Source organism: Odontomachus brunneus, unplaced genomic scaffold (assembly GCF_010583005.1).
Source record: "Odontomachus brunneus isolate Ranch 3 - 2012 unplaced genomic scaffold, Obru_v1 Obru_scaffold_094, whole genome shotgun sequence".
NCBI lineage: Eukaryota > Metazoa > Arthropoda > Insecta > Hymenoptera > Formicidae > Odontomachus > Odontomachus brunneus.
The window spans coordinates 639,305-661,875 of NW_022639544.1; the positions used below are offsets into that span (position 1 = coordinate 639,305).

The following is a 22,571-nucleotide window of genomic DNA, read 5'->3' on the forward strand; positions in this document are numbered from 1 at the left end:
TCTAAAGCCCGGTCTATACAATTCGCAGAACGCGAATGCAGGCCGCAACGCTTGTCGCGACAGCCGATCGAAAGCATCAGAGATGACTACTGACGTTCCTGATTGGCTGTCGCGATAAGCGTGTGGCATGCATTTGCGTTCTGCGAACTATGTAGAACAGGCTTTAAAGATTACTAGACCCGTTATTTCGACGTTGACGTTCAAATTAGTTTCAAAGTTTCCGCTACGAGGCACCACTTTCTTCAGCGAGTGAAGTCGTGGTACAGTAGATCGCAAAACAGTTTTGACACAATGTGGTCCATATTCTTAACTCACTTTTATCGATAAAGTCTTTAAAAGTAGTTTAAAAGCCACTTAATTTACTGAGAAGCAACATTTAAGATACTTTTATCGATAAAAGGGAGCTCAGAATACTACCCAATGAATTTTAGAATGCAGCAAATAGTCTAATAAGAGAACGAATAGTCAAAAATAAATTCTCTTATTGAACCATCTACTACGTGAATGTTGGTTTACCTGCACGCTACGTCGCACAAGAATGTCTAATCCAGCTGCATTTGCTTTCTGATATTTATAAATGTAATAAAACACATTATGCGCGGCTGTTTCACCGAACGATCGATACAGCCACGATCAGGCTCTTATTGGCCCTACTTTCTTCACTTTAGATTGTTTCTAAAGAAGCATTTACATATATTCGAATTTACAGCTTGATAATGTTGCAACATTGATTTAATTTAATTAACAGTGTGCAGTTTTAACGTGTAATTGTAATAAAATTTTACTGCTCCGCAGTTTCTTGATTCTAATTCCAAGTTTGTCTATTACTTGAGTTAAAATTTATGATATTGCGCGCAGACATATTATATCGAACGATGTGAAACAATTCAAAGTTTCATGTGTGTTAAGTGATATAAGAGTAATTGATTTTTGCAAGAACCCAAGAAATGTTACGTTGCTGGGCTATTGCTTAGCAACCAGAAAAGTCAACAGAAACGGTTACGCCACGCTATACAGCTGTTTCAGTTGTACGAAGTGGCAGATGTCTTTCTCAAATGTCAGTGCCGAATGTCATCGGAGGTCGCGACCGGAGTGTTTCCCGCTTTCGCGTGGATCTTCATGATCGACGGCACCGATCGCGAGGACGCCCACATCTTCCGGACATCTAACGATTCTCCTCTCATAAACCATTTTCTATGAAGCTGTCGTGAAAGGTATGTACATGGGATGATCTCCAGATGAAGATGACAAGACGTAAGAGAATTCATCTAAATACAATACTGCCTATCAAAAGAACTTATCGTAACTTTAACATAGAAAAAATATACTGTGAAACAATGTTTCAAATAATCTCCGAATTTTATAATTTATACATGCATTAGGTAATTAAAAAATTACTATTAATATAGTACTATTATTATCAAATAAGTACGTAAGTATAATTTAAAAAATAATCTAACACATTTTTATGTGTTTATATTTATTTACCTATTTACTTAAAATATATTAACCTATATATATTACCTATATATTTACCTATTTACTTAATATATTAACCTAGACAATATGCCTAAAATCGGGACATAAGACGTCTTAAAGGTAATCTTTGAGACGCCTTAAAGACATTTATACGTAAATCGTCTGAAAGACATCTTAAAGATGATCTTTAAGATGTTTTATGTCCCGATAGACATTATGTTATCTGGGAATAGTATTAACCCTAGGTATACACTGGAGTCTCCGAGACCCGAGGCAATGTTTAAAACTCTAGTATTAGTAGAGAGAATAAGTAAGGAGGATACGACCACCGTGTAAAAAAATTTTGAAATCTCCTCTATAGATAACTATACAAGTGTCGGAGCAGTCAATTCGGTTTTGTGGTAATTCACACAAAGTAAGCGTGGGGTTTCCCAGACCCCAGTGTGTACTTTTTGCAACTTTTTTGCAAGTAAGTATATTTTGTAATTAATTTTATTCGAGTTCATAGTGTAAATATATATTCTAAAAAATGTTAGATTAAATAAATAATGTAAAAAAAAGAACTAATTTTTATTGGGAGACAAAAATACACGGACTAAACGCCCAAAATGATATTACTTTGAGTGAATGTTATTGAGTGAATGTTGCCGCTTTTAAATTATTTACATTTTTCTTTTTTTGTTTCTGTTTCTGTTAATGCATTACAAGTTATTGAGTTTGTATTTTTTAATAAAAATCCTAACTCTTATACCTGTCTGCAAAACCGCTAGAAAATAGAAATATGAAAAATCGTCAATCTGGGAGCCTTTTAATTTTTATGATAATATTCCAATATTTAAACGACGATTTTTTTTCTTTGTACCTTGAAATATGCTCTTTCAAAATCTGAAAACTTTTTTGATTATCTCTATTATCAAAAAATATATGAATTTTTAAAGCTATTACGGTAAAATGACATTTCCTTTGCATTCATGAGCAACTCTAATTTTTCAACACGTCTTTATTATGTGCTTATTATGATTTAATTCTAATTCTTAATAAATATATGTGTTTATCAGTCTATTAACAATCGGGAAAAAAATCAAAATACAGTGATTTTTACCGGAGTTATAATAAAAAAAGTAGCTGGAGTTCTTTAGACCTCTGTGTAGCATCTACGTATGCAAAAAATAAGTGTGTATACCTAAGGTTAAGTAATTAATTAAGTAATTACTGTTGACATATCAGGTAATTAAATGATCCAATACATTTATGGATCACCAGGCGTAGCCAGGGAGGGGGCTGAAAGAGCTGCAGCTCCCTCCGAAATTAATTTTCTGGTTTACGTTAAGTGTGAAAGAAATTTTTTCGAATAACCTGTTTTTTTGCTTGTCAAAAATAAAAAGTACAAGCCCCTCCGAAACTTTTTTCTGGCTACGCCACTGCGGATCACAAACTCACAATGAAGATTGTGTGCATTTTGAGATTTATTCGAGGGAATCTTTTCTTTTCATTTACTTCAGGCTGCAAAATGGCATATAGACAGCAACCGGTGCAGGACGAATTGGAGCTGGAGACGATGGCGGAGGCTGAGCTCTCGAGGCTGAAGAGACAGTACAGAATAATGGAGAACGATCGGGCGGCATGCGTGGAGGACGCGAGATTACAGCTACGCAATCAGCAGAATATGATCAACCGTCTGGAATATGAGAAGGCCGAACTTCTGTTGGCGATTAAGACCGCGAAATCGAAATCTTTCGCGCGTAAGGACATGGAGATGGACGAGAAGCTGAGATGTCTCCTGGTGAAGCACGCCAAATATATCGATATGATAGAGAATGAGAAGCAGCAGATAACTGAGCTCGACGAGCAGATCTGCAAGGTTGCTGGTATTGCCAATGTTGAGCCTACATAGACATACATAAGTAATGATGAGTTATGTTTATCGTTGATTTATAAATTTTAAAAAATAGCACGAAATATAGATATCCCAGTAAACACAAAGTATCATCAATGTTACAATATCAGCTCAATCATATGGTATATACTGGTTACTTTATTATATAACAAAGTAACAGTTACATAATATATCATATGATTGACCTGACATTGTAATATAGATGATACTTTGTATTTACTAGGATAGTTGTATATGAAACCGAACAACTTTAGTTACTGCATAAATTATACTGCAAAATTAGAGGTTCGATGAGTGGCATAGGAATTTTCTTTGGTTCCTAATAGATTTTGGTGCTGAATTTAAATGTGCTCGCAAAAGTGTTTATCACTTCTAGATTTTGGGAGAATTAAGACTAGATTTCACAAAAACGGGTTATTGTAACGATTTTTTTAGCAACTATAACACTTTTTGGAAATATACATACTTATAACAGCTAAAAATCGTTAAAACGGCTTGTTTTTGAAAAATTAGCTTCAATTGTCTCAAAATCTAGAAGTAGTAAACATTTTGCGGGAAGATTTGGATTCAGCACATCAAAATCTATTAGAAATCAAAGAAAATTTCTATGCCTTATTATCGGAACCTGAACTTTGCAGGTCAGACTGTGTTATTCATGACTATCGATAATAGACGAGAGAAGACCACGACTGTCGCCAAACGGAGATCGATTCGTCTCCGCTGACGTCGAATAAGGAAACAGAGTGCTTTCATCCGCGACTTCGTATTATAGCGTATAATATGTAGGAATTATGTTGCAGCTTTCGAAAGAAGTCGTCAGGTTGAAAACGAAAGTACGCAGTGACACGCAGCTGAGAGACCTGGCGGTACGGCACAGCAGGATGATATTTATGCTGGAGAATCGGGTAGAAGTGGCCACAAAGAGGTTCAACCTGGTGATAGCGGAGAACACCAAACTGCGCGCTGAGATCGAGAACCTACTGAAAGAACGGGCGCAGTTCACGCAGATGTGGAACAAGCTGATCAGTCAATTGAACACGGGCAAGCAGGTTATCAATGACTTGATCGAGCAGGCGACGATCACGTTCAATCAGCGCGACGAAGAACTCAATAAGATCCAGGCGCTTCGCGAAAGGTATTCTCTTCGTTCGTTGAATTTTCCACATCAGCGACGTCGATCTTAAAATCACGGCGATTTGTATGATCGTTCGCGCAGATTCCGGCATCGTAATTTATACGCAAAGTAATATTTATGGTTCGCGACGACGACGACGATAAGGAATTGCGAAAGTGGAAACGTTCGCCAGATTTTTGCCCTATAATTCAGATATTGTCGTTAACGACGCGAGACTTATTCGCATTCGACCTGGAATAAATGTTTGAACGTCGTCGCCGCCGTTAAATTAGAAACTCGATGTACCGAGAGCAATGGTTGGTGGAGCCAATGGTGCGTGGAATTTCCGCCGGTCGCGATTTCCGCCTAATCGTGACGGCTTTACCTTGATGTATTCAGCCGTCGTACGACAATGCGTAATCATTTCCTGGCTGCAAAAAAAAAGTCTGAGGACCATTTCGTTCACCAGAGGAATACGAGACCTGAAGAATCACATGTCGGAGATGTGCGAGCTAAAGAGGACTTTGGACAACGAGATGAAGCTACAGGAGTTCCTCGGCGTGAAAGGACAGTACCGCGAGATGGCCGATCTGAACGCGAAGAAAGAAGCCGAGCGGCAGGCTAAAAGAGAGGAAAAGCAGAACAAAATAGAGGCCTTCACACATATCTTACAAACGATCAAACAATACACAGGTAGCGTAAAATGAACTCATACTCAGGGTAATTAATAATCTGGCTTTTGAAGGCTTCTGTTCATAGTTGAAACGTGGACGAGCTATCTTAGGTCGATAGGTTTTCAAAATGCATTTTGTTCTTATATTTTTAATGTACCTTGAAAAATTTAAATCGGAAATTTTTTCATTTTTATTTATTTATCTCTCGTTATTTAAATTTGTCTTGTTTTATTCGATAATGAAATTTCATTTTCGATTACTTTCCCTAAACAATGGGGTTGAGATATCGGCCACAATTAACAATCGTAAATCAATAATATCGAGCAGGTGAGCAAGAAATCGACAAGCTCACCGCGCATTTCATCAAGCAAGAGGAGGAGAATTTCGCGCTCTTCAGTTACGTGAACGAACTGAACGATGAACTGGAGAGTCTTCAGTCGAGGATGGAGCAGCTGACGGCAGCGATTGACGAGGCACGTGTTCAGAACGTGCATCGCGATCAGGAGCAGACCGAAACCTTGGAAAAGATTACCAAACAGTTGGAAGAACAAACCGCATTGGCGGACACTGCCGAGGAGGATTTCGCGAAGGTTCTACTTGAAACGCATCTGACTATCATTCTATACTTCAGAAATCGCAAAAACATTGGCACAAAACGTCATTGTAATCTAAATTGTTGAATTCTCATAAGGAAATTGAGATATTTCAGAGGTCACCTCGTTATTCCGAATGCCAGCCTTGACCCTAATAGAAAAAAATAGAAAAATGAATAGAAATAATAGAAAAAGTGTCCAGTCAAACCGTTTCGACACATCCGTGTTATGACTCGGCAATACTTAGAAGTCAAATGAAACGATTATTCATATCTTGTTTCAGTGCAACGACATAATGGAAAAACTGCTATCCGGGATCGATGCCCTCTTCAAGTCGATACGATGCGACAATTCGCCGATTTTAGAGCTCCTGGGCGACAACACCCACGTGACCATGAGCAACGTTATGCTCTACTTGGGTATTATTGAAAAACAGATCACCGAGATGTTTCACAAAGTTTATTGGGTGGACAAGGCCACCAAGGCACCACATTTGCGGTTAGACGAGAACAAGAAGCCCAGACTGAAAGTACCCACTTTGAGTCGGATCGTACCCACGCAACCCTGTGCCCTGTGAGTCCTTCCCATACCTTCTCATGATCCTTCATTCAAACTTTCACCCTAATCCTTGTGGATAGTTGATAGGCATCCTCGGGACATGCATTTAGTCTTAAACACTTGATATTTCTTTATTTATATATATATATATATATATATATATATATATATATATATATATATATATATATATATTCAACGCCTCGATCTTTCTTCCGCCCTAAAACTGTAATTTAAAGAAGTGAGTTACATCAAGCCCTATCCGATTACATTAATATCTTCACGCCGTTGTACGATGCAGCTGCGTAGAGGAAGAGCAAATGCAATTCGTATCGGAGGGCCTGGAGGCGCCGCTAACACGTGCCGAAGCCATGCAGAAGCTGCGACAAACGCTCGAGGACGATTACTCAGAGCTGCTTCATAACGTATCCGGCTGTCACTTACCGGGGGCTAGGAAAATTATACAAAGGCGTTATCAATAAAGGGCATTAACACGACAGCGTTCCGTTTCTTATATTGCACACATTCGCGACTTGACCTTCACCTAATATCTTATAGGTGTTCGTATAAAAAACTTACAATGTTAGATTTACTGAGGAATTATTTGATTTTTACGAAAGTAAAATAACTAAAATATTGAAAAAGTATGATTATATATGTCAACTTAATGTTTTAGATAAAATTTTATTTATATTTGTTTAGTTCTTTTCAAGTTTACAGTTAATAGATTTCGAAAGTAATTGTATATTTTTTTCTTCTTTTTTAGAAATTTCTTTTTTTCATTATAAAAAAACAATCTGTTCTTCACTTGCGGCCACTTCGTCGTCGTTTGTCAGTTATGACGGAGAATAACAATGAACGAATACTCTTACGACGTATCTCCCTCTTCGCGCGCTTTTCTCTTGGCGACCTTGATGATACGCCTCAATTCGAGGATGGTTCGTTTGATTTGAATCAGCTGCTGCTCGACGTCCTCGCTGCTCACCTTGATGGGTATCTCTTTTCTCTTACAAATCTGTTGATAGATGTTCCAGCAGCACGCTTTCACTTGCGTAAACTCTAAGTTCTTGGCAGCGGCAATTTCTTTTATTTTCGAGACGATCGATTCCCACCTGAGTGCCTGCGATTTCGCACGATTATATCGTGTTTGCAATTGCGCCAATTTGTTATCGAGTTCCATCAACATTTGGGATTTGACTTCCGTCAAGTGATACTGCGCGAAAAGAAGAATTATTTCCCAAATAAAATCTTACAAACGAATGTATACAAAGCCAGAAAATGTAAAAAAAGCTAAAATATACTAAGCTTATCATAATCTAAAAAAATTGGCCGATTTAAAATCAGAAGAAATTAAGGAAACAAGCACAAGTGGAAACGTGTGATGAATATTGAAAAAAAGATGTTTAGTATAACTGTAAGCTTATAGACAAATAATTATAAATTATGGTCAAGAAGGTCATTCTTTTTTTATTATATTATAATGTTAATGATAGTAACCTTATATGCACGTTGCTACTACAATTTTCATGTTAGAATAACCAAAAAATATAATTGGAGCTAAAAATAATTGTAATTTCAGTTAGATCAACTATTTTTCTCTCACTAAATAAATCAAAATTGCAGTGTTTCGGGCCATTTGCATAATGAAAAGAAACAAAGCAACTTCAATCAAATTTTGCGTGATAATTACTGAAGCGTACAAAAAGACAAAGTAATTATAAATTAACGATTTAAAATTAAATATAATGAGACAAGTAGGATAGCGATTCCGTGGTGAATCCGAGTAATAAGGTTTAAAACTACAAGCACGTACTATTTCTGTGCCTTTGTCTTCCAGCATCTGAAGATTTCTGTCCTGGTGATCAGACAATGCTTGTCTGGCCTCGACTAAAGTTTCGTAACGATTAAAGATATCATTGATCGACTGGAACTCGTCCGTTTCGTTTACCACACGCTCCAAGTAATTTTGATACTTTTTGTATATGTCCGTGTACCGTTTCATCTTATCTAGCACCTCTCTCATGTAATGCAATTTCTGTTCGAGTTCATCGGCCTAATAAGAAGAAAGAAAAAGGTTACTGACTGCACACGATTTGATTTAAATCTTTTATTTTCTTCCTTTATTAAGATAATCGATTAAGACCGCGCTCAATAGTTCCGCTATAGAGTTTCGCATGTATGCATCTACAGGATTCATTTCTTTCGATACTTCTCGTTTGAATTTCTCCTGACGCTCATGTTCCTCCTTGATCTTTTGTTCCGCTCGTTCGCGCTTCTCGACGTTCTCTCGCACGAGTTGATCAAAGTTGACGAAGGACTGCCGTAACAGTAATGCCTGATTTCTCGCCTCCTCCCATTGCTTATCCATATCTTTACGCTTTGTCTCCTGTTCTGCCCATTTATTTTTTAATACTTGGTCGATCTGAGCCAGTTCTCGGCGAGCCCTGATCACCTCGGTCGCCGGACATTCTCTCATTTTATCCCAATCTGGGTATATTCTATTATGCAAATATGTTATTTAATCATGACATATCTAATGCGAATATTCTCAAAAGTATAACTTCTCTATTATCATTACTATTATTAGAGCAAATGTTAATTCCACAATTATATTGTCATATCGTTTGCTTGTGGAAGTAATATCTTTCTTCAAGATTAAAGAATAACATTTTATACGACAGTATTGTTTCCTTCGTATTCCTGTCAATTGTTGCACATCGTTCAATTTATACATCTTTATTTTAATATTACTGTTATATCTTACAACTTTTTAACTTACAATTTAATATTATCCTACGATATATTAAAAATAACAAAAAGCATCTTGTTGCAATCAGATAAGTATTTGTAGTATTTCTAATTATGATACATTACTTGATTTTATGTTCCTCTTGTTTGGATACGAAATACTCCGTAATTGCTTGCTGCGGATCTGTCGTAATAACAGCTCTTTGAACCAAATTTTTCGATTCATTTTGATCAGTGTCCATATTTTTCTAATCCAAGTATCTCTTACTAACTGCAATTTTCGATGAACGTGTTAATCAAGGTCTATACGCTTTGAAAAGTCTCATCGGAGGAAGTGCACTTGCCGTACGCGATTGATCGATCAAACAAATTGAATACAGCTGCGCGCACATTCACGACAGTTCTTCTGAGATAAGGATTCTTTATTACGCAACATATAAATTCTCATATCGAAAAGAAATATCATTTCTCGTACGAAACAGAAGTACGAATAATACATTTATCACACGATCATGCAAATAATACATTTATCAATCTTTAAGGGTCGGTTTTTCAATGATAGTTTAAACTTAGATTTCAACTTAAACTCGGTTTAAACAAAACAAATGCATTGTTAGAATAGAGTTTAAGCTTGAATCCAAGTTTAAACTGCTATTGAAAAATCGGCCTTAAATATTACGGAGTGTTTAAAACTAATAAAATGAATTCGAAATAATTCAAATTAGAAACAAACAACGTCATAAAAACGTGACTATAATTTGAAATTTTTTGCATTGTATTTCTTGCAATCATATCGAGAGAAAATACGTGAAAATTTATTTGAGGAATACAAAATTCATTTCCGTAAGATAAAATTTGTTTTTGCGAAATAAAGTTTATTTCTGTGAATAAACCTTATATTCCCATTAATAAATTTCAAGTGTTTCTTCCTCAGGGTAGACGTAAAGATTTCGACTTTTATTCACGACTTGATATTTCGACTTGATATTTTCTCAAGCGTTATCGAGCAAAACAATCACGAAGAATTAAAATAACAATGTATCGATTTTGTCTGCTAGTTTAATCTCGCCTGTCTGAGATGTGCCATCAGTCAAAAAGTGCGACCAGTATTCGGAACGACGTGGCAAGTACGATGTTGCAGGAAAGAAGCTATAAGGATACTCGTTGAAAATAACAAACAGAACTTTATTAATATCGTACACTTTTTACAAGAGGTCAATAACTTTGTCAAAGGAAAGCACGTCTACGAGATAACAGGCTGACCACGAAGGAGGAGGAAAAGAGGGAGAAAGGGAAGGAGAGGAGAGAAGGAGGAAAAGTACGGTAATCGAGGGGTGAGAAATGCGTTCACGAGTGGACTTCCTGACCGAGAAGAGAAAGTTGTTTAAGCAATTGCTTGGCATTGATAAAGGACGTGGAACCGTAGATCACCCGCTTGTTGACGCCGGCGCCACTGCGCTGCTTCACGTAATCCAGCAGATTCTGATACTCGATATAGTTACCACCACCCACGATGAACACGATTACCTCTTGGAAGGTCGGCCTGTTCTTCGGCATCTGCTCGGTATGCTTGAGCTGCTTCGGGTCCAAATAGCAGTAATCCTCGGTGCGGGAGGACTGTTTGGACTCCATCAGCTCGTCGACTATCTTGGTAACGGGCAGGTTGTGCCTCTTCACCACCAGATTCTTCACGCCCTCCATCACGAAGGACGAACCCTGATTCATCAGCTTGGAGAACATGCTGACCGTCTTGGTACCACCGCCCTCGTAGTTGCTCTGAATCTCAGCTATCCTGGTGTAGCTGCGCAGTCTCTTGATATAGATCAAGGGATTCAAGTCGCAACCGGCTGCGGTGAGCGCGGCCTCCAATTTGCTGTAGTCTGTGTCGGACATGTTTGTGCATATGTAGTAGATCATAGCGAGACGCAGTTTGTCCTCGAGCGTGCCGCAGTCCGGATCAGCGATGGTCTCCAGCACGCTTCTGTCGAGCGTCTGCTTGCTCATGATCTTCTCCTCGAGCTCGAAGAAAGTATCCAGCCGGCGCGACTTGATTGCGTTGAGAATGCCGGTGGCGACCGAGGTGTGCATGTCGATGAGACGCTTCATCTCAAGCAACTGCGGCAACGAGTTGACCGCACTGGTCAATCGCGCCGTATTGTTCGACACCATGGATAACGCAAGCTCGCTCTCGTTATCGATGCCCATGGAAGACTTGAGCTTTTTCACGTCCTCCTCGAAGGTGCGATATTGTTCTAATTCTTCCTGTATCGCCTCAGCCACTCTGGGGAAGGGGCTGCCCTTATGCTCGCACCAGAATCGGTCTCTGCTGTCCAACTCGTAGGCGCGCGTCTTGGAACGCGTGCCGCCAGCAGGTGAGCGACCCACGTTCTCCTCCACGACTAGTCGGTTCAGTGCCATCTCCAAGACATCGTGTGCCAACGCCTGGTACGTCCAAGTGTGATGCAGCGGTGTAGCCATGTCCACATTGCGGTCTAGCACGATGAGCAGAGGCCGCTGAAAGCTGTAGTGCCCGCTAGCGCCGACCTCTCCCTCGAACAAGTTATTACGCGCGTCCCACACGTTCTCGCGGAGCTTTTTGTCGATTAACTTGGCAACCATCTCGGCGGCGTTGCCGCGCGGACAACGGATGATGGGTACAGTGCCTAGAGTAACCAACATTGAGAATAAGCAGTCCACAATCAAGTCCATCACGCAATCCATCTCGCTGTCCTTGACGTCACCGCGATTGATCGCATGGTAGGATATCACGTCGCTGTTCTGATGACGCAGCACGAACAAATCGTCCTCCAGGCTGATGAAGTTGAGATATTGGTCGAACACTTTGTGGATACTGGAGACCACGCCGCCGAGCAGCGCCGCGGCCGCCAAATCCTCCATCTTCTGCCGCGATATCGGCGAGATGAAGTTCAAGTGGTAGATATCGTAAAGACTGTTCTGCAGGTCCTGCCCAATCCTCCCGAGATTCTCGTCGGTAGGCGCGCAGAAGTAGATCGCTGGTACTTCAGGGATAGAGTCGCGATCCGAGTGAAGTTGCAAATGTAATGTGATGCCGAGTTCGCGCAGCTCCTTCACGGAGATGAGCGGCGATATGATGTCCTGGCCCAAGCGATCATAGACAAGAATCTTCCACGTCGGCACCGCCTCCTCGAGTCGCGACTCGGGCTCATTTAGATTTAGCATCTGCTTCAACGCATTTATCTGGAGATCGCGTAGATTCACCATGGTTAGACCTATGGTATAGACCTAACCTCTTCTTAGCGCGTCTTCAGTTTCTCGAGCTCACGGTGAGACAACCACCGTTCCAGTCGTCAGGTCGCGGACACCACTGTCTTGAAAGATCAACGACTGGGCACTCTGCTGTCACATGAAGAGCGAGTATCAAAATGCTCCAAAATCTGACATTTCAACCTAGCGCTTGGAGTTGTCAAAACGTCCAAATGACACGCAAGGAGGAAAACGAGTGTCACGCTGGCGTTTTCGCTCGACACGCAGCGCTCCCTACACAGCTAAAGAGCTCTCTCTCTTTCTCTCTTGTAGGCTTAAAGGCCCTTGCATAATGTCAGGTTACAGGCAATAGAAATAGACATTAGCCAATAGGAACAGAGAATAGAAATAATTGACCAATCCGAATTCCTATTCCCTGTTCCTATTGCCTGTTGCCTGACATTCTGCAAGAGCCTTAAGTCCCGATCTACAATAGGTGTAGTAAGCTTTAAACCTTAAGAAATTGATCAATCATAGTGATCTTATAAAGGAATAATCAATTGTGATTGGTTAATTTCTTACGGCTTAAAGCTTACTATACCTATTGTAGATCGGGACTAAAGGCTCGTCTATAATTTCTGTAAGAATATGACTGTAATGGCTATTGCACACAGGACGCGGTAATGCTTGCCGCTCGGCGGAAGTTCGCACGACAGCCAATCAATATGCTGCTTTCCATAATAATCTTCTAGCTCTTACGGAAAAACAACATATTGATTGGCTGTCGCGCGGATTGGTGGACTTCCGCCGCGTGGCAAGTATTACCGCGTCCTGTGTGCAGGAGCCATAAGTCTGTAAGACACGAAATGAATTATTTTCACTCGCTGACAGCTACGTTACAGCCTTACAGCCATATTCTTATAGCTATTGTAGACGAGCTTTAAAAGGTTATCTACAATGGAAAATCGTACGCCATAGCAATAAGAAATTGATCAATCATAGTGGAATTTTACAATAATAATCGATTGTGTTTGGTTAATTTCTTATTGCTAGGCGTATGATGTTCTATTGTAGATGGTCATTAATGGCCTGGTTTACATAAGAAATTGACCAATTACACTGGAGTTTTACAAGAATAATCGGTTGTGATTGGTTAATTTCTTACTGCTAGGCATACGATGTTCTATTGTAGATGGTCATTAATGGCCTGGTTTACATCATGCACTTGATACGCATACTAAATAGTAATTTTCTATTAGATAATTTTAATATTGACAACACATATCAACGGCGACGCATTCAATCAATACAATACGTTTTCATAATGAGTATTATACCAGCTTAATATACCGTTGTATATATATGTACGATATTAAGATTATCTAAAGTCAGCGGCACACGATGCTTGTTTTTATGCTGAATTGCTTGTTGAATGGAAATACTCTGTTCTGATTGGTGCATTTCTGAAGACGGACCAATCAGAATAGAGTATTTCCATCCAGCAAGCCACCACGAGAACAAGCATCGTGGTTGCGTTCTTTTATTTACAACAAATGTATCTGGGTAGCGATCATAAATCTTTCACGTGAACTTCATTTTCATTTTTCACTTTTATGTAATATATTTATGTAATATTTATGTAATATAGATTATTAAAATTAAAATGTAATTACAGTATACACAATGCAATATATAACACATTAATAAGCATTATACAATTTATAGTTATAATTAAATTTATAGTTAAAAATTAAATTTATAGTTATAATATAATATAATAATACAATACGAGTAAATCTAATAAATGAGACGAACGTTAACCGTGGAGGTGAATTCTCAAAACGTGAAATATTTCACGTGAACTTTCAGTTTGCTCGTATATGTTCTTCTTTACATGTAAATTGTGTAAGTTTTCATGAAAATTTTTAAGCATCAAGCGATGTGGTTTAAATGTGAAAAATAATGTAATACTACACTCGCATATTATGTACAAAGTGAGTAGAATTTCTTATAGTCACTTTAATTTTTATGGTTATACGACAATTGGCATTTGACATAAGAATTCTACGTCCATTAAAAATGAACAACGAAAGCCGATTGAAGCGTGATGACGTATAGGCAGTGAAAATATTCCGACGAAGTTTGCAAAGTTAAGATACGTATGCATTAGAAAATTAAAGTGTAATATATTATAAATTGTATGCAATAAGTAAAATGTAAGTTTATTTAATGAATTTATTGCATGTATTTTATGTATTATTTTATATGAAATATACATTTTCTGCAGAAAATGTGCATTAGAAAATTAAAGTGTAATATATTATAAATTGTATGCAATAAGTAAAATATAAGTTTATTTTATGTATTTATTGCATGTATTTTATGTATTATTTTATATGAAATATACATTTTCTGCAGATTTATAATTTTAATATAAATAGAATATTTTATCTTTCATAATTTATCCTAAAGTAATCCCAGACAAGCAGACTTCCAAGGGACGTTCTAAAGACATCACTATGTCTTAAAAACATGCTGAAAAAATTATAAAGATGTCCATTGCAAATTGGTGTTGTTTTGAGTATATTGTAATATTTGTTTTATTTACAAATTCACGTTAAATTTTTCATTTTTCACGAGTTTAGTGAAGGTTTTCATCTTCCACGAGTTCATTACAAAATTTTTTCTTTTCACGAGTTCACATTAGGAGAAAGGATGATCGCTACCCAGAAAATGTCCTGAGGATGTCCTAGGGAGTTTTTATGTCCTCAGGATATCCCTGAAACGTCCCCAAGGCACCTTGTGCTGTTTGAGAAAGATTGATTTAGGATGATCGTAAGTTCCGATCTACAATAGATGTAGTAAGCTTTAAACCTTAAGAAATTGACCAATTACAGTCGATTATTCTCCTCAAATTTAATTGTGATTGGTGAATTTCTTAAAGCTTAGGGCTTAAACCACCTATTGTAGTTCGCGACTAATGGCTCCTGCACACAGGACGCGGTAATGCTTGCCGCGCGGCGGAAGTTCGCGCGACAGCCAATCAATATGTTGTTTTTCCGTAAGAACTAGAAGGTTATTACGGAAAGCAGCATATTGATTGGATGTCGCACGAATTTTTGCCGCGCGGCAAGCATTATCGCGTCCTGTGTGGAGGAGCCATAAGGCTGAGTTCCCACTGAGCGCGTAATGCGTCGTGTCGTCTGCCCGCGTCACGAGTTAACCAATCAAATCGTTCCATTGGAACAAATGCGTTGTGCATTGCGCATTGCGTCATCCCAATTAGAAGATTTGATTGGTTAACTCGTGACGCAGGCAGCGTCACGACCCGTGATACGCTCAATGGGAACTCAGCCTAAGAAATTGGTCCCGATCCACAATAGGTGTAGTAACCTTTAAGCCTTAACAAATTGACCAATCACAGTGAGGGTGCCATTACATGAAGCGTGGAAACACGGAAAGCAAAATCTTATTAGATCCGCTAAGCGTTCCGCGTCTGTTTTGATTGCCTTATATTACATGAGGCATATTTTGGGGTGCGTTCAGATTCCCTACCTAGGTGCACTCTGTTACTAGAAACACTATAGTATATGTCACATATACTATAGCACTTCTTGTATTAGAGTGCACCTGGTAAGGAATCTGAACGCAGCCATAAGTAAACGGTTACGGCCATCATAAATCGGCCTTTACGATCATCATAAATCTAAAGAAATTGACTAATCACAGTCGAATTATAGAGGGATAATCAATTATTATTTGTTAATTCCTTACTTAAAGCTTTAAGCTTAATTTGGCTTAATTCAACCTTATGGCTCCTGCAGATTGGACGCGGTAATATTTGTCGCGCGGCGGAAGTCCGCGCGACAGCCAATCAATATGTTGTTTTTCCGTAAGAGCTTGAAGGTTATTACGGAAAGCAACATATTGATTGGCTGTCGCGCGAACTTCCGCCGCGCGGCAAGCATTACCGCGTCCTGTGTGCAGGAGCCATTAGCCTGAGTTAACGGTTCTATTGAACACCACGAAATTGGCACACTGCTTGATTGGACACTGCACGATTCCAATCGTGCGCAAGATATTAGCCGACAAAATTGACACCGCGTTAGGTTAGGAAATCTGTCACACCAACGACATGTCTATTTATAGCCATGTGACTGGGGGGCTTCGCTCAGATCTTCCACACCGCGGCAGAGGGAGGCCTAATCGTTTGTGTGAGGTTTTCATTTTTTTAAAAATACATATTTTTTCATAAAATTTTTTAGCATACATTTTATATGTATAGTGTGAAGAAACTACACCATGTTTACGAAACTTTTTTTGTTTATAATTTTAAGACGCAATAATCGATAAGGAACAACGCGATAGTCAATCAAATTTGAATCGTGCGGTGTCCAATCGTGTAGTGTACTAATTTTGTAGTGTCCAATCGCACGGTGTCCAATTGCATGGTGTCTAATTAAGCGGTGTCCAATCGCACGGTATCCAATCACACGGTGCGGTGATCCAATTGAGCGTATCCAATCGAGCGTACCTAATCGAACTATGTCCAATCGCACCGTGGTCAAATGAATGTTACTCCGTTTGGAGCTATTGAATATCGAAGCTATGTTCCGATGTTCACTGCCAGTATTGAAAATTTATATATAACATAGATGTGGATATTCATCCATAATTCTCTTACTGCTTTTACGAAAAAAATACGAAAAAACTCACAATTTTGGATGTAAACACCCAAAAACTGGGGATAAACATTTAAATTTGAGTGTTAACATCCATAAATAAAGGTTTTTTCGTATTTTTTTCGTAAGAGTGGAACTTGAATATCGCACGTCGGGTACGGGAGCGGTGCACTTGGACACGGTGCATTTGGACACAGCCAATCACAGCACCGTGTGATTAGAGACATTTGTAGGGTCCCTTGGAACAGCGACTTGTGATTGGACTGTGTCCAATTGCCCCGTGTCCACCTGATATACACCCATCGGGTACGATGCAAATCCTATTGGGGGCCAATTACAGTTCTTTAACGAATTTACTCACTTTTCGTATTATCATTTCACGTGACATTGGTCACTCAATTATGAAACTGCCGAATGAAAATGTGAAATAACTATAACTATTCCCGATGTAATGTTCTCACATTTTCATGAAAAAGGTTCGCCTATAGTGCACCCGATATTCAGATTAGAGCGATGCTACAAAGAGTGTTTCCGATAATACCTCTCCGAGTCATTTTCCTAGAGCAGAAATAAGTTACAGACATCACCATCTACTACTATTATGTGATTCATGATAACCCAAAGCTACCTAATGTTGTCTCACGACTGCAAGCAGTGAGTTAGTCACTGCTAACTCACTGCTTGCAGTCGTGAGACAGCATTAGGTAGCTTTGGGTTGTCATGAATCACATAATAGTAGTAGATGGTGATGTCTGTAACTTATTTCTGCTCTAGGAAAATGACTCAGAGATGTATTATCGGAAACACCCAAAATAAATATCCCAACAACGGCAAAGAAAAAAACGGCTATGAGGAAAAGGAATACGCCTAATTATTACATTATTAGTTCGCAATAAATCGCTGCAAGGAAGATTGAATTGTCAAAAAGGACAACAAACATACCAATGGTCTATAGGTATAGCTTCCGGAATATCAATGGTCACCACATGTTTTAAACTCCATTGACCTTCTTCAATGTCGGTAGATGTAAATAAATAAATATAAATAAATATAAATATTTAAATATAAATAAATATAAATTATGTGAGAGAAAAAGAGAGTAATGCTATATTAAAAATGAAGAAAATATTAAATATGCTTAAAATTTATTAATTTTTATAAGAAGGCTACAGAGAGAGAGAGAGAAAGAGAGAGAACAATGGACATAATAGAAAAGGGATCTGGGGAGGCATCCCGTATCCACACAATCCCGTAGAACATAAAATTATTTTGATGTCAAAATGATATCATTTTGACATCAATGTCATGAAATTGTCATGAACATTGTTTGACGGCAAAATAATATTACTTTTATATTATTTTACATTATTTTAACTTTTGTATGACTTCCTAGACAGCATAAAATATTTATAAAATATTTACAAAATATTTATAAGATTTATTTGAATATATTTTATAAATATTTACCAAAATATTTTATAAAAATTTTTATAACTTTAGCTTCAATATATATATATATATATATATATATATATATATATATAGATCATAAATATTTATCATTAATATTATAAAAATATTTATTAAAATACATTTATACATTTATATACTTTTTTCTCTTTTCTAAACTTTTCTTAAATTTTTAAAATATATATGTTTTTAGTTTTCACTTTATATTGTTTCATACGTTACTTATTCAAGTTAAATTTTATTTTGAAAATTTGCTTACCATTGTCGAGATTTGAGAACCTGTCCAGGTAGCAAAGTGACGTCTAAAGACGTCACCTTGCTACCTGGGTGAGACTTTTGGGTAGCGGTCATGAATCTTTCAAGTAAACTTTATTTTCATTTTTCACTTTTCACTGTAAGTTATTTCACATGAAAAGTAAACAATGAAAATGTGGAAAGCAATATTTATGTAATATAGATTATTAAAATTAAAATGTAATTACAGCCCAGATAGCCAAACTTGCGCGAGCAGATTTCGAGCAGAGCTTGTTATCAACTTTTGATGGCAAATAAATAACACATTTGATGCAGGATCTGTTATATCAAATCTTGCTGCCAAATTGCCGCCAGATATGCGGCAGAGCTTGTTGTCGGATAATTGCTGCAGATTTGCAGCAAAAACCGCGCAGAGCTTGTAACGATTTGACGGCAGATTGGCGGCAGGAACCGCGCAGACCTTGCTGCGCTGCATGCTTTGCGCGGTTTTTGCTGCAAATTTGGCACCAATTGCCCGACAGCAAGATCTGTCGCCAAAACCGTAGCCTAATGTAGACACAGATGGCTATGGTTTTGCTGTGAGTTTTTGATCAAATTTGCTGCCAATCTGCGCGCAGTCTGCGCTCAATTTGCTTACTGGGAGTATACACAATGTAATATATAACACATTAATAAGCATTATATAACTTAAATTTATAATTATAATATAATATAATAATACAATATGAGTAAATTTAATAAATAAGACAAACGTTAACCGTGGAAGGTAAATTCTCAAAACGTGAAATATTTCACGTGAACTTTCAGTTTGTTCGTATATATTCTTTTTTACATGTAAATTATGTAAGTCCCTTATAGAAATATCATACTAAGAATCATTGATAATTACTTATTATCCAGTATTTTTAATACTGGAAATAAGTAATTATCAATGATTCTTAGTATAATATTTCTATAAGGGGGTTCCATGAAAATTTTTAAGCATCAAGCGAAATAGTTTAAATGTGAAAAATAATGTAATACTACATTCGCATATTATGTACAAAGTGAGTAGAATTTCTTATAGTGACTTTAATTTTTATGGTTATACGACAATTGGCATTTGACATAAGAATCCTACGCCCATTAAAAATGAACAACGAAAGCCAATTGAAGCGTGATGACATATAGGCAGTGAAAATATACCGACGAAGTTTGTAAAGTTAAGATACGTATGCATCAGAAAGTTAAAGTGTAATATATATTATAAATTGTATGCAATAAGTAAAATGTAAGTTTATTTTATGTATTTATTTCATATATTTTATGTATTATTTTATATGAAATATATATTTTTTGCAGATTTATAATTTTAATATGAATAGAATATTTTATCTTTTAATAATTTATCCTAAAGTAATTCCAGACAAGTAGACTTCCATGAAAATACTGGATAATAAGTAATTATCAATGATTCTTAGTATGATATTTCTATAAGGGACTTACACAATTTACATGTAAAAAAGAATATATACGACGTTCTAAAGACATCACTATGTCTTAAAAACATGCTGAAAAAATTATAAAGATGTCCATTGCAAATTGGTGTTGTCTTGAGTACATTGTAATATTTGTTTTACTTACAAATTCACGTTAAATTTTTCATTTTTCACGAGTTTAGTGAAGGTTTTCATCTTCCACGAGTTCATTACAAAATTTTTTCTTTTCACGAGTTCACACTAGGTGAAAAGATTCATGATCACTACCCAGGTTCTTGAATCATTCATCTTACCTATTGCGTCACTATCACTTTGACTGAGAGACGCTTTATATTGTATACATATGTATACATTGTATATGTATACATGTACGAATACAAATGATTTATTTAAAAGAAGAAAATAGAAATGTTTTAAATGCAAAATGTATGTTTGAAAAGTATGTAAAAAGTATATTTAAAAAATATTTACTTGTTTCAAAAGTAAATAAAATACAAATAAATCATTTTATAAATTTAAATAAATTGTTTTCTGATAATAAAAGAAACTTTAATTTGAAACACAAAAAAGATACTTTTAATATTAGAAAATAATTTATTTAGATTTATAAAATGATTTACTTGTACTTTATTTACTTTTCAAACAAGAAAATATTTATTTAAACATAGTTTTTACATAAAAAAACCAATTTTCTTCTTGTAAGGAAGTCGTTTTTTTTCTAGAAATTTATAATTTTACAGCTTATTTCACAAATTTAAAAAAATATTACTTTATATTTATTACATATTTTAAAAAATCTAACAAATACTTTTTTAAGTTAAGAAATTATATTTAACAAAATATATTTCTTTTATTTAAAGAATTTTTTTAGTATACATTATCATTTAAATTTCGATTTTATTATTTTTTCATTAATTTAATAATTATAAATAATTACATTTATTTGTTTATATATACTATTTATAGAAATATTTACAAAATATTACTACAAATATTTATTTTTTGTTTATTATAAATATTGTATAAAATAATTAGCCTATATTTTAATAATACTTTGAATAAAGATTTTTATACTTTCTTTTTTATAGAAATATTTATAAAATATTTATGTAATATTTAAATGTATAAAAAAATAATTCGACCTAAATGTTTATGAATCTTTATCATAAATATTGTGTGCTGTCTAGGTTTGTGTTCTACATGGGTAATCTTCTTCTCATTCTCTGCATTACATTATTCTGATGTTCCATAACTAATACTAACATACTAATACATTAAGCTTTCTATTGTACGGAATAACCTCGTTCTTTCCATTACTGCTTCTCGATTTTAGCTTTTCGCCATGAAATTTCGTGTCGAGTTCGTTCACGCGAATAATCTCGTATTTTTGCGAGGTGAGATTAATTGTAATCGGGCGAGTTGTTCACTTTTGTCATTTTCACCCAATCAAAGAACCGTAATAAGCTCCCTGCATAAATAAGTTTAGGGTGCGTTCAGATTCCTCATCCGGGTGCATTTTATTACTAAAAACACTATATTATACGTTACATATAATATAGTATTTCTAGTATAAAGGCTCGTCTAATATGGTTGTAAGGCTGTAACGTGAGCTGTCAGCGAATGAAAATAATTCATTTCACATCTTACAACCTTACAGCCATATTCTTACAGAAATTGTAGACGAGCCTTTAGAATGCACTCAGAAAGAGAATCTGAACGCACCCTTAAGTTGCTTTTATTTTGGATATGTTCTAGGAGCACGCTACCAACGCTACTGCGTTCTTCTATTTTTATCGCTCCTTAGGGTGCGTTCAGATTCCCTACCCGGGTGCACTCTGTTACTAAAAACACTATAGTATATGTCACATATACTATAGCACTTCTTGTATTAGAGTGCACCCGGGTAAGGAATCTGAACGCAGCCTAGATAAACAACAAGGCCTGTGTTCCGAAATGCATTGCCAGTACTGAAAATCTATAGTTCGTGTTACGTATATTATAGGATTTCAGTACTGGCAGTGAATTTCACACCACGTCCAATGTCTGACGTACGACGTCCAATATCCAATAGGAGAACAGCTTTCTAATAGAGAATTCAATTCTCCATTGGAAAGCTATTCTTTTATTGGATATCGGACGTCGGACATCGGACGCGATGTGAATCCTGCATAATAGCGAACTCTCCGAACGTACCTTTTGATAGGAATATATTTTTAGATCTAAAGATATACACCAATCAGATGCAAGAAATTATTGAGAACTCAAAGGGCGGTTACAATATTGAACGCACCAATCAGGATTCAGTACTTGTTCGCCATTATGCACGATACGCGCATCCTTAGCTGCTTGTGCCGTGCATGGCGATTGGCTATTTTTCAACAAGCAACCGCCGATGAAA

The 22,571-nt window shown here is 36.7% G+C and overlaps 3 protein-coding genes across 3 annotated transcripts; 1 reads left to right on the forward strand and 2 right to left on the reverse strand.

Moving 5' to 3' along the window:
• Window positions 1-1,022: 1,022 nt before the first annotated feature.
• On the forward strand, window positions 1,023-6,898 carry LOC116848397 (coiled-coil domain-containing protein 63). Its single transcript, XM_032824445.1, has 7 exons — window positions 1,023-1,214; window positions 2,982-3,340; window positions 4,177-4,511; window positions 4,960-5,183; window positions 5,492-5,754; window positions 6,041-6,330; window positions 6,617-6,898. Exons 2-7 carry the CDS (start codon window positions 2,990-2,992, stop codon window positions 6,795-6,797), a joined length of 1,644 nt encoding a protein of 547 aa, XP_032680336.1. The 5' UTR covers window positions 1,023-1,214; window positions 2,982-2,989; the 3' UTR covers window positions 6,798-6,898.
• Window positions 6,899-7,022: 124 nt separating this feature from the next.
• LOC116848383 (coiled-coil domain-containing protein 42 like-2-like) lies at window positions 7,023-10,085 on the reverse strand. The gene is made up of 4 exons (XM_032824389.1): window positions 9,190-10,085; window positions 8,525-8,813; window positions 8,129-8,368; window positions 7,023-7,528 (listed from the first exon to the last, which is right to left on the reverse strand). The coding sequence occupies exons 1-4, from the start codon at window positions 9,303-9,305 to the stop codon at window positions 7,184-7,186; spliced, it is 990 nt and encodes a 329-aa protein (XP_032680280.1). The 5' UTR covers window positions 9,306-10,085; the 3' UTR covers window positions 7,023-7,183.
• Window positions 10,086-10,227: 142 nt separating this feature from the next.
• Window positions 10,228-12,560, reverse strand: LOC116848382 (protein sly1 homolog). The gene has a single exon (XM_032824388.1). It carries the CDS (start codon window positions 12,304-12,306, stop codon window positions 10,411-10,413), a length of 1,896 nt encoding a protein of 631 aa, XP_032680279.1. The 5' UTR covers window positions 12,307-12,560; the 3' UTR covers window positions 10,228-10,410.
• Between the last annotated feature and the right edge of the window lie 10,011 nt (window positions 12,561-22,571).

Bases quoted from the DNA above. Each gene is read 5' to 3' on its own strand.
- LOC116848397 (XM_032824445.1), top strand. From the start codon at position 2,990: ATGGCATATAGACAGCAACCGGTGCAGGACGAATTGGAGCTGGAGACG. The intron at 5,755-6,040 runs GTTCTACTTGAA...ATCTTGTTTCAG, and splicing joins CCGAGGAGGATTTCGCGAAG to TGCAACGACATAATGGAAAA. The intron at 6,331-6,616 runs GTGAGTCCTTCC...TGTACGATGCAG, and splicing joins CCCACGCAACCCTGTGCCCT to CTGCGTAGAGGAAGAGCAAA.
- LOC116848383 (XM_032824389.1), bottom strand. From the start codon at position 9,305: ATGGACACTGATCAAAATGAATCGAAAAATTTGGTTCAAAGAGCTGTT. The intron at 8,369-8,524 runs GTATCGAAAGAA...TCTTCTTATTAG, and splicing joins AGGAGAAATTCAAACGAGAA to GCCGATGAACTCGAACAGAA. The intron at 7,529-8,128 runs GTACGTGCTTGT...CTTTTCGCGCAG, and splicing joins AAGACAAAGGCACAGAAATA to TATCACTTGACGGAAGTCAA.
- LOC116848382 (XM_032824388.1), bottom strand. From the start codon at position 12,306: ATGGTGAATCTACGCGATCTCCAGATAAATGCGTTGAAGCAGATGCTA.